This window comes from Drosophila bipectinata, chromosome 2R, assembly GCF_030179905.1.
Source record: "Drosophila bipectinata strain 14024-0381.07 chromosome 2R, DbipHiC1v2, whole genome shotgun sequence".
Taxonomy (NCBI): domain Eukaryota; kingdom Metazoa; phylum Arthropoda; class Insecta; order Diptera; family Drosophilidae; genus Drosophila; species Drosophila bipectinata.
The window spans coordinates 4,591,698-4,607,170 of NC_091737.1; the positions used below are offsets into that span (position 1 = coordinate 4,591,698).

A 15,473-nucleotide genomic window follows, 5' to 3' on the forward strand; every position below is an offset into this window, starting at 1 on the left:
AGAATATTCCTTGGCATCCTCCTCCACACCGGCGCGTCCCTCCTTCGGACGTTGGCCCTCTGTAGAAAGCTTCTCCATTCCAGCAACTCCTTGGCTTTGAGGGCCTTGGAGTTTGACGGGCCATTGACCCTATTTCCGGCCTTAGGGAGTTCCGTTCTCCGCTTTGGTTTTTGTTTGGTAAAATAGAATTCATATATTTGGATCCACGAGTAGGCGGGAAGGGATTCGTCCATCATGACATAGCCCGCTTGTCATAATAAGCCTGGGTAACACTGGGGGGTCGGGTTCGCATATTAGCGGCGTACGAGCCCTTACGCGGACCCGCATCCCTCGGCATATTTTGGTCCACTTTGGATTGGAGGGTCTTAAGGAAGGAAGTGTTCTTCTTCCTGTCCGACTACAATTAGCTAGCTTCCTCGGCAGAGACATGACCTAACTGGGATCTGTTTCCAGCCGCCCGCACGTGGAGAGTATAGTCGCACCGTCAGCGGTGTACACAGTTACGGCACGCAATTACGGTTCAATTGCTTGCGTGTAGGTCCCCCTGTTGTACCCGTTGGCTGACAACCGAAACACAGTAAACTAAAAAATAAAAATTTTTCAATCAGAGACTTTAGAGAGAGAAAAAATTTTCAGAGAATTTTTCAATCAGAGACAGAGGATTTAAGACAAGATTGAGTAAGTGCGATAGCGTCAAAATCAAAAGACGCACTCTGTGTACAAAATTGACTCAACTTAAGGATGTAGTCTCATGTTCCGGCCTACTTTTTAGAGGTTATTTAAAAAAATTTTTTTTGGAATAAAAAATAATGCGATCGGTCCAGTTTTCACATATGTTTTTATAGGCATCATAAACTATTTGAAAATATTTTTTTAAATTTATTCTTGTGTAGTTTAATACACTTTATAGCATGCCAAAGTATGCATATAAAAAAAAAGGTAGGTCCCTGGCGCAGGTGATTTCGACTGCTAGAGTCATCCGAAACAAAAAATTAGAATAGATTATTGTTTTGTAAGCTTATGGCTCTGTCCCGTACTAGAATGAAAAATTTTCAACAATAAACAACAAAATGGCGAACTCACAAAAAAAAAAATTTTAAAAAATTTAAAAAATTCATCTTAAATTAATGATAAAAAAAAAACTAATCATTAAAAATAAATGATTCTAGTACGGGACAGAGGTGTTACTTTTTAGAACAACATATCCAAATTTCAGCTAGATCGGTACCATAGAATTTTGTGAATCACCTGCGCCGCACACAAAAATGTCGTTCCGAGAAAAACGCGTTTAAAGTTTAGACGCTACCGAGAAACTCATACTTTTCGGTGTAGGCGCGCTCTCGATTATGGGCTGTATCTCTGTCATTATTTGATATTTTTATTTGAAGCTTTAACAGTACATTCTTAATAAACAATACTATCGAAATGTGTGAAAAAAAAATCGATTTTTTCAACCTCACACATGAGACTACATCCTTAACTAGAAAACTTCGAACTTTTTGATAGCAACAGGGAAATAATTTCTTTTTCCGGTTTTATGGAACAGTTTCTGCAGAGTTGGATACTGAGGTTTTTTGGCTAGAAACTCATGAATGAGACTGTGCCAGGCATCATGATTAAGTGCTTTTGGCGAGGTAGGAATCAGGTAATATTATTTTAAAAGAAGACAGAGAACTCTATAGATCTACTATGTTTAAAGATAAACTTAAAAACAGCTATTTCATAAGGAGCTACCTTAAGATAGTTTTACAGGTGATTTCTGACGTCATCAACATTAGTGTCCGTCTCAAGGCGAGAGACTATAGGTAGGTTATAGGTGGCTCCAGATTATTGCTCGATTCTATTCGAAGACTCGGTTAACTGATCACTTCATGCAATCAATATTATTCTGGCCTTTTTGGTACTGGTACCCTTAATACTGTAACGACATAAGTAGGTAGGCAAGTAGGAGATTGTAAAATATTTGGCGTCAAAAATGTATTATCTTGTACCACATGGAAGGTAGCGGTATCGTTTGCTATCTTCTTTTTATCTCCAATCTTGTTATTGATAAGATAACTTATTCTTCCATTATGTCCACATCCAGCGCATTTAATATGCGTTGTTGCTAATCCAGCAAGACAAGTATGAGTCACCCGTGATGACTGCACTAAATTCGCCTTTTTTGGCTGTGCAAATTAAACCCATTGGATTTCTGATCACTGAAGTAGAGTGTGAAGAATTTAGGTAAGCTCCCTGTAGCTCTCAGTAGCCGAGTGTAGTCGATCAGATGAAAGAAAAGAAGTAACTAAAAGAATGACGTAACTCTTACGTCCACATAGTAAGACTCAGTGAGAGATTATGTTTAAGAAAATAGTTAAGGCGCGACAAAAATTACTTTTAAACCACTTATAACTTGATTACAAAAAAAACTTAAACAATCTAAGAATTAAGTAGTTCAATAAACTTTTTAAGTCAAGCAGTATTTGTTGCAGCTTTGCCAGAACGCAGCGTGCCGAGCTCCCTAGGTGGGCACTTTTATCACAGTCCGATGTACAGATCAATGAATTCTGTTCTTTTTTTTTTTTTTTTTGTAATACCAGGATAACGTTTATTTAAAACTGTCCTTTAGGGACAACCATTAAATGTTATCACATAAACTTCACGTATAGATGATTATATTAAAATGGTAGAAATAAATTAGAGCAGTAAGGGGAGGTCCAGCGGGTGTGTCCTTTTTAGTCTTCTGGGCTGCTCGCTGTTGTCCAGCAGGGAGCTGGCCAACAGGTTCGGGTGATTATGAAGCCTCTGCATGTAACGTGCGCTGCTTCTTTGTATCTCGTCCTTGACCCAAGGGAAATTAAGAACCTCGTGGATGGTGCGATTGTCATGATAGACGTGGGCCCCAGTGACGATTCGTAGGGCTCTATTTTCGAAAGCTTGCATAGTTCGGACATTCGTCTTGCTCGCAGTGCCCCAGAGCTGTATGCCGTACGTCCAGATAGGGCGTATTATTGCCTTGTAAATGAGGAGTTTCGTGGAAGTTCTCAGCTTCGATCTCCTACCCATAAGCCAGTAGAAGGATCGAAGTCTTTGATTAGCCTGTTTCCTCTTCTTAATCAGATGGGGCTTCCATGTGAGCCTCCTGTCTAGGGTGAATCCCAGGTACCTGGGATTGTCTACCTGTGGGATTGGAGAGCCGTTAAGGTTAACTGGAGGGCAGTTGCCTTTGCAGAGAGAAAATGTGGAGGCAGTGGACTTCTCATTATTGACGGCAATGTTCCATCGCTTTTGCCAGTCGCTGAGCAAGTCAAGCTGCAATTGCATCGTTTCGGCTGCCCCCAATGCGCTATCGGCGGTGGTAAGGAAGGCGGTGTCGTCTGCATAGGTTGCTGCGAGCAGGTCAGGCCTCTGAAGAACAGGGAGGTCGGCCGTGTAAGCATTGTACATCAACGGGCCAAGAACGCTGCCTTGGGGTACACCAGCGTGAGCTTCTCTAATACCGGAGATGGGCTCGCCACATCTAACAGCAAATTTACGGTCTTCCAAGAACGACTTTAGGAACTGGAAGTATGGTCGGGGTAGGCCAGTCTTTAATTTATATAGAAGACCGGGATGCCAGACTCGGTCAAACGCCTGCTTCACGTCCAGCATGACGGCCATGCAGTACTTCTTGGTTTCAAACGCGTCCAGGATGCACTGCACTACCCGATGGCACTGCTCTGGCGTACCGTGTCGCCGCCTGAAGCCAAACTGGTGGTCAGGGATCAGTCCAGCTTCGTCAAATACTGGCAGTGCTCTGCTTAAAAACACTCGTTCAAGTATTTTGGAGAGCATTGGTAACAAACTTATTGGTCGGTAGGACGAAAGGTTTGCTTCGGGTTTCCCGGGCTTAGGTATCATAGTTACCTGGACACGTTTCCATGTGGACGGGAAGTACCCTATCCCCAAGCATTTATTATAGATCCTCGTAATTAGCTGAATGCTTGGAGGTGGTAACATTTTTAATGCAATTGCATTGATACCATCATCGCCCGGGGCCTTGTTGTTGCTCATGATGGTTATGAGCTCAGCTGTTTCCTCCTCAGTCACTGGTGGTATTAGATCGGCGTCCCTGGAAGGCTCGGCTAGCAGTCGGGCAGTTTCAGCAGCATCCTCCGGTGAGCAGCGATCGAAAGGCGTAAAGACACCTTCGAGGTGTTCGGCGAAAGCGTTGGCCCTGTCCATCTCCGATCTGCACCAGCTGCCGTCGGTTCTTTGTACAGGTGGGATCCTTTTCAGCGGCTGTCTGATAGATTTGGTGACTCGCCATAAGTTATGTTGAGGGTCACCTGGCTCAAGTTGTTCGACGAACCCGTCAAAGGCCTGCTTCCTTAGTCTTGCCCGAGTTTCTGTCAGACATTTGGTCGCTCTATTGAAGGCGGTTTTGTCCAAAGGATTCCTCGAGAGCATCCACACTCTTCGGAGTCGTCGCTTTTCAAGTTTGAGTTCTTCGACTTCTGGGCTCCAAAAATGGATGTCCCTGTCAGTGGCTCTTGGGCGGTTTGAGGGCCTTGGTGCTGCTTCAGAAGCTGCCGCCTGAATATGGGCTGTTAACTCTTCTACAACGGTGTCGATGTCAACCGGGGAGTCAAGTGTCGGGCTGGGGTCGGTAACGTTGTTCAGGTAAGATTGGTACTTGTCAACGTCTGTTGTCTTGTAGATCAGCTTTTTGCGGGCTGACCTGAGCAAGGCTGGGGTGAAAAGTGACACGGCAAAGGCGCTGTGGTCCGAGAAGAGGTCTTCTACTTCTCTCGCTTGAATTCGGGCAGAATCCAGTCCTCCGGAGATGGCGAAGTCTAGGACATCTGGGATTTTGTGAGGATCCGTAGGCCAGTATGTGGGTGCACCGGTCGCGTGACAGCTCAAGTTTCGGGACTGAATCTGCCTGTATAGGGCCGAGCCCTTTGGGTTCGTAATCCTGGAGCCCCACCAGGGGTGTTTAGCATTAAAGTCCCCTCCGATTATGAACTTGGGGCCTAGGCAATCCAGTAGCAAGCCGAATTCCTGTTCGTGGATGTTGTGCCTGGGGGGGCAATATGCTGCATCGATTGTTATGTCACCGTTGGTAGTGAAGATTTTAATTAGGGCACATTGCACCCAGTCTTCGCACATGGCTGGCAGTGCCTCATACTTGATGCAGCTGCGAATAAGGATGGCCGCGCCCCCGCGACCTCTACCGTTCGGGTGTTTAGCGGCAATGAGGTCGTATCCTCTAATAGTCAAGTATGATCTGTTGGTAAAATGCGTTGGAATTCTGTGACGCCAGCATCGAGGCGTATGGCTTAGAACTGTAAAAACATCGACATTTGAATACTTCGATACTTTTGATTTCGTATTTTTTAGGTAATTACAAAAACATAACAGTTGTGTATTTTTTTGCCACTAGTGTGGCTTGAGGTGCGACACGTGCACAGATTTTCTGTACTATGGATTTACGTTTTGAAATATGTTGATTTATCTAACCTGTCAGATATCTGTCCGTTTCGCACTTCTGACCACGAACACCACCAGTTATAATTGGTCAACCGCCTAAAAAACAGATAAATTTAATAAAAATTTGTACAAACCATTTGTACTTACCTCTTATTCGGCTTCCTCGTACTTAGTGGTGGTTGAGCACTATATATCGATACACCAAAAAATAAATCGATACTAATGAAAATATAGAAAAATCGATACTAATATCGATGCTCTTACAGCACGTGACCAAGTTTTCTTAGCGAATTTACCACAATGTTGTCACGGCTAGAGACATCAAGTCTGGAACCCAGCTGTTATTGCGACTAGTGCATCGTGTGTATTTTTGGGAGGACATAAAAGCGCTTCATATAGGAATATCTCCTGTCCTCGTTATCCAGTGTAATTTTCTTATACGCTCCCTTCTTGGACAAATTTGGTGATCACCCAAAGCAAAGAGTCATCGGCTGCCATATCTTTGGAGTCACAGGCGTAAAATGTTGTGTTCCTTGTTAATATATGTAAATCAGAAGCTGGCAATAAGGTCCCCGCAATAAGGTTTCATAAGTTCGGCCACCATTTTTTCCTAACAGGTGGTACTCCAGTCAGCTTTATCGAGCATGAACTTCAACCGAATGGACAGCTAGCTGGAGTCTTTCTGGGTCGGGGCCAGGAGGGGCTATTGGAGAAGGAGGAGTACTTAAGCCTGACTCAACTAGGGGGAGAATGTCAGCTCAGGCAACATCCAATTAATTTATCTGCTGCTATTATCGCTATTGTTTGTCGCAAGCCGGCTCTTTCACAGCCGCTCAATAGGCCTTACCATTAGCATCTTAACCTAGCGAGATTTCGCTCACCATATTGTCTAAAGCGGTCGTTAACTCTCGTTTTCACTCTTAAACAGCCCTTATTTTTTACTATTATGCAAGTTAAAATGTCCATCTCAAAAGTGTTTGGAGTGGTCTTCACTTTTTTAAAGACCTTACTTACCGATCGTTTTCTTTAACCGCAAAATATATGAAAAACTCACTTCTTATAATAAATCTGCAACTTATATATTTTTGTGTTTATTTACATATTTAAGCGAATTATAATAATAGTCGCAAACAATACAAGTTGAATGCTGTGGTGACATTTCTCTCCATATGAGATATGAACGTTCGGCTTGGCGAATTGTGCTGTCTGAGTTGAACGTATATACCTCTTTCACATATGATTTTCTGCTACTGTCTCGTTAGAAAAGGGGGTGAAGTTTTAGATCACCATATCTCGAGGCTTACTATAATAATCAGCTTATTATTATTATAATAAAAAAAACGACGCAAAACAAATACAGGACCTGATGAAAGAATTTACAATCAATGACAATTTCAAGGACATCACTAATTTAGGATCAATCGGATGGAATCCGCTGCTACTTTTGCGACTTCTTTTATTGTCATCCTACCATGGCCATATTTTGCGCCCATAATCACTGGTATGGTCACTTTAAGGTGTGAGGAATGGGGTTTCCTAGCGGAATTGGCGTCAATTTCGGGGCTTTGGTGACTACAGGCTGCGATAAAATTTTTTACGTCTGCAACTAATCCTGGCCAAAACAATAACTCTTTATTCTCTCTAACGTCTTATGCTCTCCACCATGTGAAGCTAGAGGGTCATTATGTCCTTTTCTCAAGACCTCCATCAATTCCATTTGTAGCCACAACTTCCATGCATAACAATCATTGCAGGAGCTCGCCTGTTGTGTGCTCTGAACCCCTAAACCATGTTTAGGCGTAAATGTCTATTCCGGTGTTCTATTCAAAATCTAAGCCTTTAATACCCATCTAAACCAATACCCAATACCCATCTGGCCAACATCGAATTAAAATCACCTTGCGTCATTAGCCACTTTAGCGGCTCATAATCCCTAATGAACGTAAAATCAAGCCCCTCTATGTACGAACAAAATCGCGATGCTCACGAAAGCTGCCTCACTCCTAACGGTGTAGTTTCGCTGGGCCCTATTAAACTTTTTGGGCACTATCGCTATTTAGGTTTTGGAAGTCATAGCACACCGTCTATCTAAGGCAGTGGATGAGTATCCTTCTCCGGGACTGAGTTTACTTAGCGGTGATCCAGACATAGCCTAACCTTCCCTGGTTTATGCATTATCTTCATGGTAGCACCGGAGTTTTGCAACCCTTATATTTTCCCTTCAAGAAGATTCATATTTTCTGAGAGTTTTCCAATTGGTAATTTTTTAGGAACCTTTTTTTTATATCAGTACTGTAGGCTTTATGGGCTACTCTTTTTTCACCTTATTCTCTGAGCTCCTGGGTTTTGTGAAACTCTAATCGTCTGGTGCATGGGAGTTTTTATGAAATTAGTTTTTTTTAAGCATTTGCTACACGATGTACAGTTCTTCTTCCTCAAGCTCAGATGCCCAGTATCACCAGCACCAGAAAACCAGACCTAATTTGTCGGGTTTTGTAATTTGTACATCCACTTCGCCATATTTCCTGAAATATTATTTTTGCATACATCACGTAGAAGGATATGAGCCCTAAAGGATCATATATAGACATCAACACACTGAGAAACTCTCGTTTGGTGGGTCGTTGCCTTCCTTGGAGAAGTTCTTTATGGCGATATCGTGGGGATACAAGGTAGCGGATGAGATCTTCTTTCGTGTCCCACCACATTCCCAGCACCTTCTCGGTCTGTCCATCCGTTGTTTCGTCTAGTCTCACTAGCGTGGATGCTCCTTCGCCGAGTGCGCTTAATACTTCTCTGGAATTCGATACCCAGTTTCGAATGAGGAATCCGTCCTGAAGATGAATGTAGTGGACCTGACGCGCGAGGCTTATAGCTTCTTTCTCCGTGTCGACGCTGTCCAGCATGTCGTCTACATAGTGATTCTCCAATATGCACTTCACCGCTCGTGGGTATTCCTTCTTGAACGACTCTGCATTTCTGTTCTTCACGTACTGGGCACAGCTGGGGGAGCAACTAGCCCCAAACGTCATTACCTGCATGGCGTAGTTCTCTCTCCGTTGTGTGTATGGGTCTATAAATACAAAGCGTTGGTATCTCTGATCTTCTGTGTGTATTCTGACCTGATGAAACATCTCGGCGATATCGCCGCCGATAGCAATACGTTTCTCTCTAAATCTGTGAAGTATTGGTACCAACTGCGCTAGTTGGTCAGGTCCCTTCAGCAGCATTGTTCAGCGAGATCCCTTCCGTCTTCGCAGCCGCATCCCAGGCTATGCGAAGCTTTCCTGGCTTGTTGACGTTTAGCACGGGAAAGATAGGTAGATACCAATATGGCTTTTCCTCAGCTTCTTCCGACGTAATGGGCCGTGCATATTCTTTCTTCACGTACTTATCTAGCTGTCGGCGAATTCCCTTCGCAAGCTCCGGCTCGCGAGTCAGTTTCTGGTACAGGCATCGTGCTCGCTTTAGGGCTGTAGGTAAACTATCCGGCAGCTTGTCATCTTTATACCTCCACAGCAGACCTGTTTCAAATCGGCCATTTATACGCCTCGTGTTCTTCTCCAGCTGCTGTATAGCCAACTGGTCATAATTGGATACGCTCTTGCTATTCATCTCCGGTCTAGGGCCGCCGTCCGACCACATGCACTGCTCAAGCAGGCGCAAGATCTCCTTATTCTCGTCAGCTTCACATGCACATATGTGAAACACGTGGTAGTTTGGGGTTATGTCATCTCCCACACTGTTGGAGCTTCTTCCTTTAATCGTCCACCCCAGGCGGGTCTTCTCAGCGATCGGTTCTTCTGTTGTGCCTTCCTTGGTGCGAAGCACGCGCCCTAGTTTGCAATTATTGAGACCTATCAAGAGCCTGGGCTGTGCTGAGTCGTATCCGGACAGTGGTAGATGTCCAAGGTGTGTGTGCTGTGCTTTCAGGTGGGTTATATCCAACGACTGTGATGGAAGATCAAGAGACTGGACCGAGTGAACGTCGCGAAGATCATATAGCTTCGTTTGGCCAATGCCGGAGATCCTTAAGTCGAATCTGACCGAGGTGTCCTCATACCGATGCATGCCGGCAGTCCACTGCATACGTAGAGGCTGCGGTTGTCCTTTCACTCCAAGGTCTTCTAGCAATGGGGCGTCGATCAAGGTTAGAGATGACCCGTCGTCGATGAAGGCATACGTGTTGACTTGCCTACCATTTCCATACAAAGTCACTGGCAATACCCTGAACCTTCTTGTCGGTGTGCAAGGCACCTGGCTTGGACGGGAGCCGTGCTGCCGCGATGCAACAGGGGATGATGGCGTTCTAGGCATCCATCTATTCCGCAAGGATTGGGGACGCCGCATCTTTCCACCTTGTGGCTTTGGAAGCATCTCCAGCACAAGCCACACCGTCGAGTAGCATTCCAGCGATCGCGGATCGTCATTTCCAGGAATGCTGGACACTCCTACAGGGTTCTGCAATTGCGGGTGCAAAGCCGACAGCCTTGGCGCACAGTGTGTGTATGTACCGTGCCCCTTCTCTCCGTTCTTGACGACGAACTTGGGACTATCACATGGCTCGCTCCTTCTGCCATCTGCGAAAGCCACGTACTAAACTCAACCAACGTACACACTGTTAGAGAGGCTTTGTGCATTCCCCAAAACGTCTGCACCATCGATGGCAACTTGCTCACTAGCTCCTGCGTGAGCGCTGGGTTGTTTAAGTACTGGTCCAACTTGGAGGCTTTCATCGTAGCACAAACATTTTGCACCTCCACCGAGAAGTCAACCAGCATTTCAAGCTTATTCTCCCTCACTTGAGGAAATTGTTTAATCCTTGTCACTAACAAGTCAATGATAATTTCGGGTCGCCCAAATCGCATTCTTAGCGTGGCGATTATCTGCGGAACACAGTCCGCATGCAGCATTAGACTTTGTACTGCGTTCTTGGCTGGTCCTTCCAACGCATGCCGAAGCCGCATTAGGTTCTCGGCATCCGTGAATCCGCATAGCTCCGTCGTCTGTTCATACGTTGCGATGAATAAGGGCCAGTCCTCCGGCCTTCCGGAAAACTTCACCAACTCAGCCACGCTAGTCTTCCTCGCTGTCAATTGTTCGTAAGATGGTCTGACCACAGGTTTAGTGACCCTAGCAGCTGAGTTGTCCTCCCCACTGGTATAAAAGAGCCATGGGGGCCCAGCGTGGGCTCTCTGCGTACTGCCGCTTCCTTCCACAACGGCAACTTCACCAATTGTGTCCGTACCAGCATTCTGGTACCGTGTACTAGATGCTCCAGGCATCTTTTCTGCGTGGCCAGTCTCCGAAAGCCTCTCCCTTGGGAGCTTGCCCATGAGCGCCTTTCGCCTATGTAGAAGTTGTTGTCGCAACTGCAGCAACTGATCTTCTTCCTCCAACAACCTTAGCTCCGTCTGCAGGTCCTGCGCTTCCTTCGAGGCCTCGACGTCATTAGTTCCGCTCCTCATCTGGTCGCCACCTGAGTATCTTTGGTAGTTGTCCCCAGCCGTCAGGCTGGTCAGCTTTTCTGTCCTGATCAACGTCGAGTTCTGTGCATGGACGTCTACGTCACACTCTGCACAGATCCATCCTACGCCGCCATCCTCTAGAGCAGCACACTTAGGATGGCACATGCTCACGCAGCCGGCGCCAATGCAGCCAACTGTCACGTGCTCACTCACATGCTTCACTTCACAGAGGAAGCATGTCGCCACCAATCTTGCCTCTCCACCGGATCCAGTAGGCATCTCCATGTTGATTTCGCTCTCTGGCTCAAGTATTCTCCAAGAATACACCGGAAAAGAATTTAAAGAAATGTTGCGGGAATTCGAAGTTGTTTAGCGCCGCCCGAGTAAAGACGCCCGTGTAGATAATTGTTTATTGTTTTCTTCATTTATAACGGGGCAGCAAGGGCTAACAGTGGTACAGTCGGTAACCACTCTGCGATAGCAGCACTTTAAATTCCTAGTAAATTAAAGGTTGTACAATTCATAATCAAACTTAAATATTAATATGTCCTCACTTTTCGTCCGCTTCCCTCGAGTGTCAAATAGAAAAGAAAGCTTAGGCACATGGTTACCGGCTGAGTTAACAGAGATTCAACACCCGCTTAAACTATCGGTTCTGCAACTTCGGCGTTGCCGGATGCCGCGGGAGCAGTTTTGCTATCTATCGTAACAGATGGGTCGTGTGTGGGAACGGTTCACATGTCCAGAGAAGGTCACTTGTTTCCACTGCCTACAAGGATGTTTCAAAGAGCGCAATATGATGGATGATCGGTTAAATTGTCTGCTTCGCCGGTTTCGGGAAATCCAAGGCTGCTGCGAGCCTATTGTAAAGCGGACGAAGGAGGAGTTAGGCTGCGATGCACATTTTGATGCGGGCAGACTTCCGTTGTGAGTCTTCCGTTAAAATGTAGTTCCAAAGTGCTGAGAGAATTTTATTCAGAATATGCTGCCTTCATAAAAGAGTATTTGAAGTTGGGTCATATGTCTCCAGTCTCTGCTGATGCGATCGTCACTGGCCAGTACTTTCTGCCCAACCATTGTATTTTTAAGGAGGACAGTTCAACAACTAAGCTCAAGGTTGTTTTTTGATGAATCTGTCACCACTTCTAGATATTCATTGAATGACGCGTTGATGTCTGTCCCAGTTATTCAGCCAAAGTTTCTGCATGTTCTGTTAAGATACCGATGCCATCGAGTGGCCATTACTGGATATTTGCAAAATGTATCGTTGCGTCATCGTTTCCTGAGGATGGCTATCTGCAGTGCATTCTTTGGCGGGATTCAGCCCAGGATGAGTTGCAGGTTTTTAAGCTGGATACTGTCACCTATGGAACGAAGCCTCATTTTTATCAGTTCGGGTAATGCATCAGTTGTCAGAGGATTTTTTTTTTATTTATTTTTTTTTTAAACGTTGCTTTTATTTCTTGAATATTGCGAGACTAACAAGAGGTGTATAAAATCTTATATTTTAAACTTAACTAACAGTCATATTGACTGATACTGAGTTCGACGACCCTAAAAATCGATTTCTGCGTTGCGTCGCAGGCGGGATACGCTAGAATCCAGAGTCAATTCTTGAGCGAGGAAATCTTGGTGCGAAGACAGTTTTTCTTTGTAGGGCTCTTTTTGCTTCGGATTTCGTTTTTCACTGTGAGGATGCCCAGATCCCGGCGGATTCACTTCTAGCCCGTCCTTATCTGTCCATGCACCTTCATGTAATACACGTTTTACATGTATTAACCGTTTCAATATTTTGTTTATTGAATAAATTTATGTGTAGCATGCTATGGTGATTTCGTTTGCACAGCGATCATAAAATTATAATAATAATGGTGTTGTTTGGTCATTGATATTTTTCAATGACGGAAAATAAAAAGTCCGAACGTATTTTATTTTGAAACGTAATAAAAATTTTTATTTGGCCGTATATGAAATTGGGATTTAAAAAAAAAAAAGGAAATTTAGGGTGCGAGCGCAATAAGATAACGAACGAGAGTGCCAACCTTAGATAATAGGCTGAGCGGATGCTCGCTAAAAGGAGTCGGCTTGCACACAACAATGCATACATTATTAATTGATTATTTGAACCTTACAGTTGTTTGCTGCCTGACCCGACATTCTCCCCCCGGTTGGGGCTTCCAATCCAATTTCATCAATAGCAACAGACACAGTTGGTAACTCCATTATTCTAGCAAGTGGCCATTTCCTAGCGGGGTAGGTTCTCGTCTTTGACTAGCACCACATCGTTCAGGGCTAAATCAGGCACGGAGGCACGCCATTTGGAACGCTGCTAAAGAAGGTTTAGGTACTCCTCCCTTCATCAGGACCAGAAAGACTCCTGCCGGAAAAACACGCCCTGCCATCTGTCCAATCGGTTAAAGTTCAGCTTTGTGACATCAGGCTCGATAAAGCCGACTGACGGACCACCAGTTAAAAAATGAGCTGGGGTTAGAACATCGAGATCTGCAGGATTGTCTTGAAGAGACAATAAAGATTGTGGATTTATGACTGCCCTAATATGGCACAGCAGCGTTCGCAGCGCCTTAAATCCAAAAACTGCAGATCCAACAGCCCGGAAAAAATGGTGCTTGGCGGTTTTAACAGCCGCTTCCCACAAACCACCGAAATGCGGAGATCGAGAAGGAATAATATGCCTGCCATTCGATGGACTCCATAGAGAATAACTCCAGAGTTGATGCTCATTTAGCTCGTTTTTGGCTCCAAAAAAGTTGTTTGCGTTGTAAGACCAACTATTTTAAGACCTTCGGGGGGTGAGTATAAACTGCTTCAATACATGCAGAAAAGAAGTTGTGGACAGACCCCTTAAACGCTCTAGGTGGACGGCTTCGGCGGCAAAACAAATAAAAACTGAAGCCTTATTACGCAATTCCGGCTTAGGAAACGGCGAGTACAAGGAGAAGCGCGTGAACATATGTCAAGTTCTTCAGCCCAAAGGCTTATTCTATCAAAGGGGTGAGACCTTTCCATTGTTTTTTTTGACTCGGGTGCCGAGTTTTCTTTGATAAAGTAAAATTTAAGTAAAAAAATTGCTGGAAAAAGATTCAATAATTTAATTGTACTACGAGAAATCGGCTACAATATTGTTAAGAGCCATTTGCAGATTTTGTCTACGATTCAAATATCACAGTTTAATTTAGAAATTTTGTTCCATGTCGTATTAGAATATTATTCTTAATATTAATAAGATTCTTAATATTATATTAATATTATTCGTATTATCTAAAGCGATATATCATGATTGACCAAGAAATATTCAAACTTTGTTTTGGTGTTATAATCGAAACAGACAAATTTAATATTTACAAAACTAAGATTGTTAATGGTATACATGAAGATACATCCATTTTTGAAAATGTACTTGATACCAACATAGAATTAGGTGAAATTGATAAATGTAAACTAAAAAACATATTGAAAAATTACTCTGACAATTTTATAAATGGAATCCCAACTAAACGCCTAACCACAGGAGCATTAGAAATTCTTTTGATAGACAAGAATAAAACTGTTCAAAGGCGCCCTTATCGGCTCAGTGCAGATGAAAAGCTATTGGTTAATGGAAAATTAGACCAAATGATTAAATACAATGTGATCCCTCCAAGCAATTCGCCCCCTTGCCAATGTCCAAGTTCAATGCTATTAGTCAAAAAGAAAGATGGCAGCGACAGACTGTGTATTGATATTCGTGATTCATATTCAAACACAATCTCAGATAAGTACCCGTTGCCATTGATTTCTGATTAGATAGATCGCTTGCGAGGCAGAAAATATTTTTCTACTTTATACATGGCCAGCGGATTTTATCGAATACCGATCCATCCTGACTCCATAGAAAGAACAGCATTCGTTGCCCCAGAGGGTCAGTATGAATTGCATCTTCTAATTTGTACATAGACTATGTTCTGATTGTAGCACAAACAAAGGAGGAAGCATATGAAAGGTTAGGCATAGTGCTGAGAGTTTTGTCTGAGGCAGGTTTTACATTTAACATAAAGAAGTGCGCTTTTCTTGGCACATGAATAGATGACCTGGGATTTTATATTAAAAATCGTGAAAGTTTGAATGGTAAGAGAAGCATGAGCAGATCCGACAAAAGCTTATCAAAGTACTGACGTCTGACCCCGTACTGACAATCTTTGACCCTGAACTCCAAGTCGAATTGCATATAGATGCCAGTCGACACCGCCTTCTTTACCACTGCCGATAGCGCCATGGGGGCAGCCGAAACCATGCAGTTGCAGCTTGACTTGCTCAGCGACTGGCAAATGCGATGGAACATTGCCGTCAATAATGAGAAGTCTACTGCCACCACATTTTCTCTCTGCAAAGGCAACTGCCCTCCAGTTAACCTTAACGGCTTTCCTATACCGCAGGAAGACAATCCCAAGTACCAGGGATTCACCCTAGACAGGACGCTCACCCTTCGATCCTTCTACTGGCTCATGGGTAGGAGATCGAAGCTGAGAACTTCCACTAAACTCCTCATTTACA

General features: G+C 44.1%; 2 protein-coding genes across 2 annotated transcripts; both read right to left on the minus strand.

Annotated features, from left to right (window-relative positions):
* Positions 1-7,895: 7,895 nt before the first annotated feature.
* On the minus strand, positions 7,896-8,495 carry LOC138926025 (uncharacterized). Its single transcript, XM_070278307.1, has 2 exons — positions 8,002-8,495; positions 7,896-7,932 (listed from the first exon to the last, which is right to left on the minus strand). The coding sequence occupies exons 1-2, from the start codon at positions 8,493-8,495 to the stop codon at positions 7,896-7,898; spliced, it is 531 nt and encodes a 176-aa protein (XP_070134408.1).
* A 169-nt stretch (positions 8,496-8,664) lies between these two features.
* LOC138926026 (uncharacterized) lies at positions 8,665-11,207 on the minus strand. Its single transcript, XM_070278308.1, has 2 exons — positions 10,070-11,207; positions 8,665-10,034 (listed from the first exon to the last, which is right to left on the minus strand). Exons 1-2 carry the CDS (start codon positions 11,205-11,207, stop codon positions 8,665-8,667), a joined length of 2,508 nt encoding a protein of 835 aa, XP_070134409.1.
* Positions 11,208-15,473: the final 4,266 nt, after the last annotated feature.

Coding starts and splice junctions, on each gene's coding strand:
- LOC138926025 (XM_070278307.1), bottom strand. CDS start 8,495: ATGCAGGTAATGACGTTTGGGGCTAGTTGCTCCCCCAGCTGTGCCCAG. Junction 7,933..8,001: donor CTCATATCCTTCTACGTGAT/GTATGCAAAAAT, acceptor CCGACAAATTAG/GTCTGGTTTTCTGGTGCTGG.
- LOC138926026 (XM_070278308.1), bottom strand. CDS start 11,207: ATGGAGATGCCTACTGGATCCGGTGGAGAGGCAAGATTGGTGGCGACA. Junction 10,035..10,069: donor CAAAGCCTCTCTAACAGTGT/GTACGTTGGTTG, acceptor TGGCTTTCGCAG/ATGGCAGAAGGAGCGAGCCA.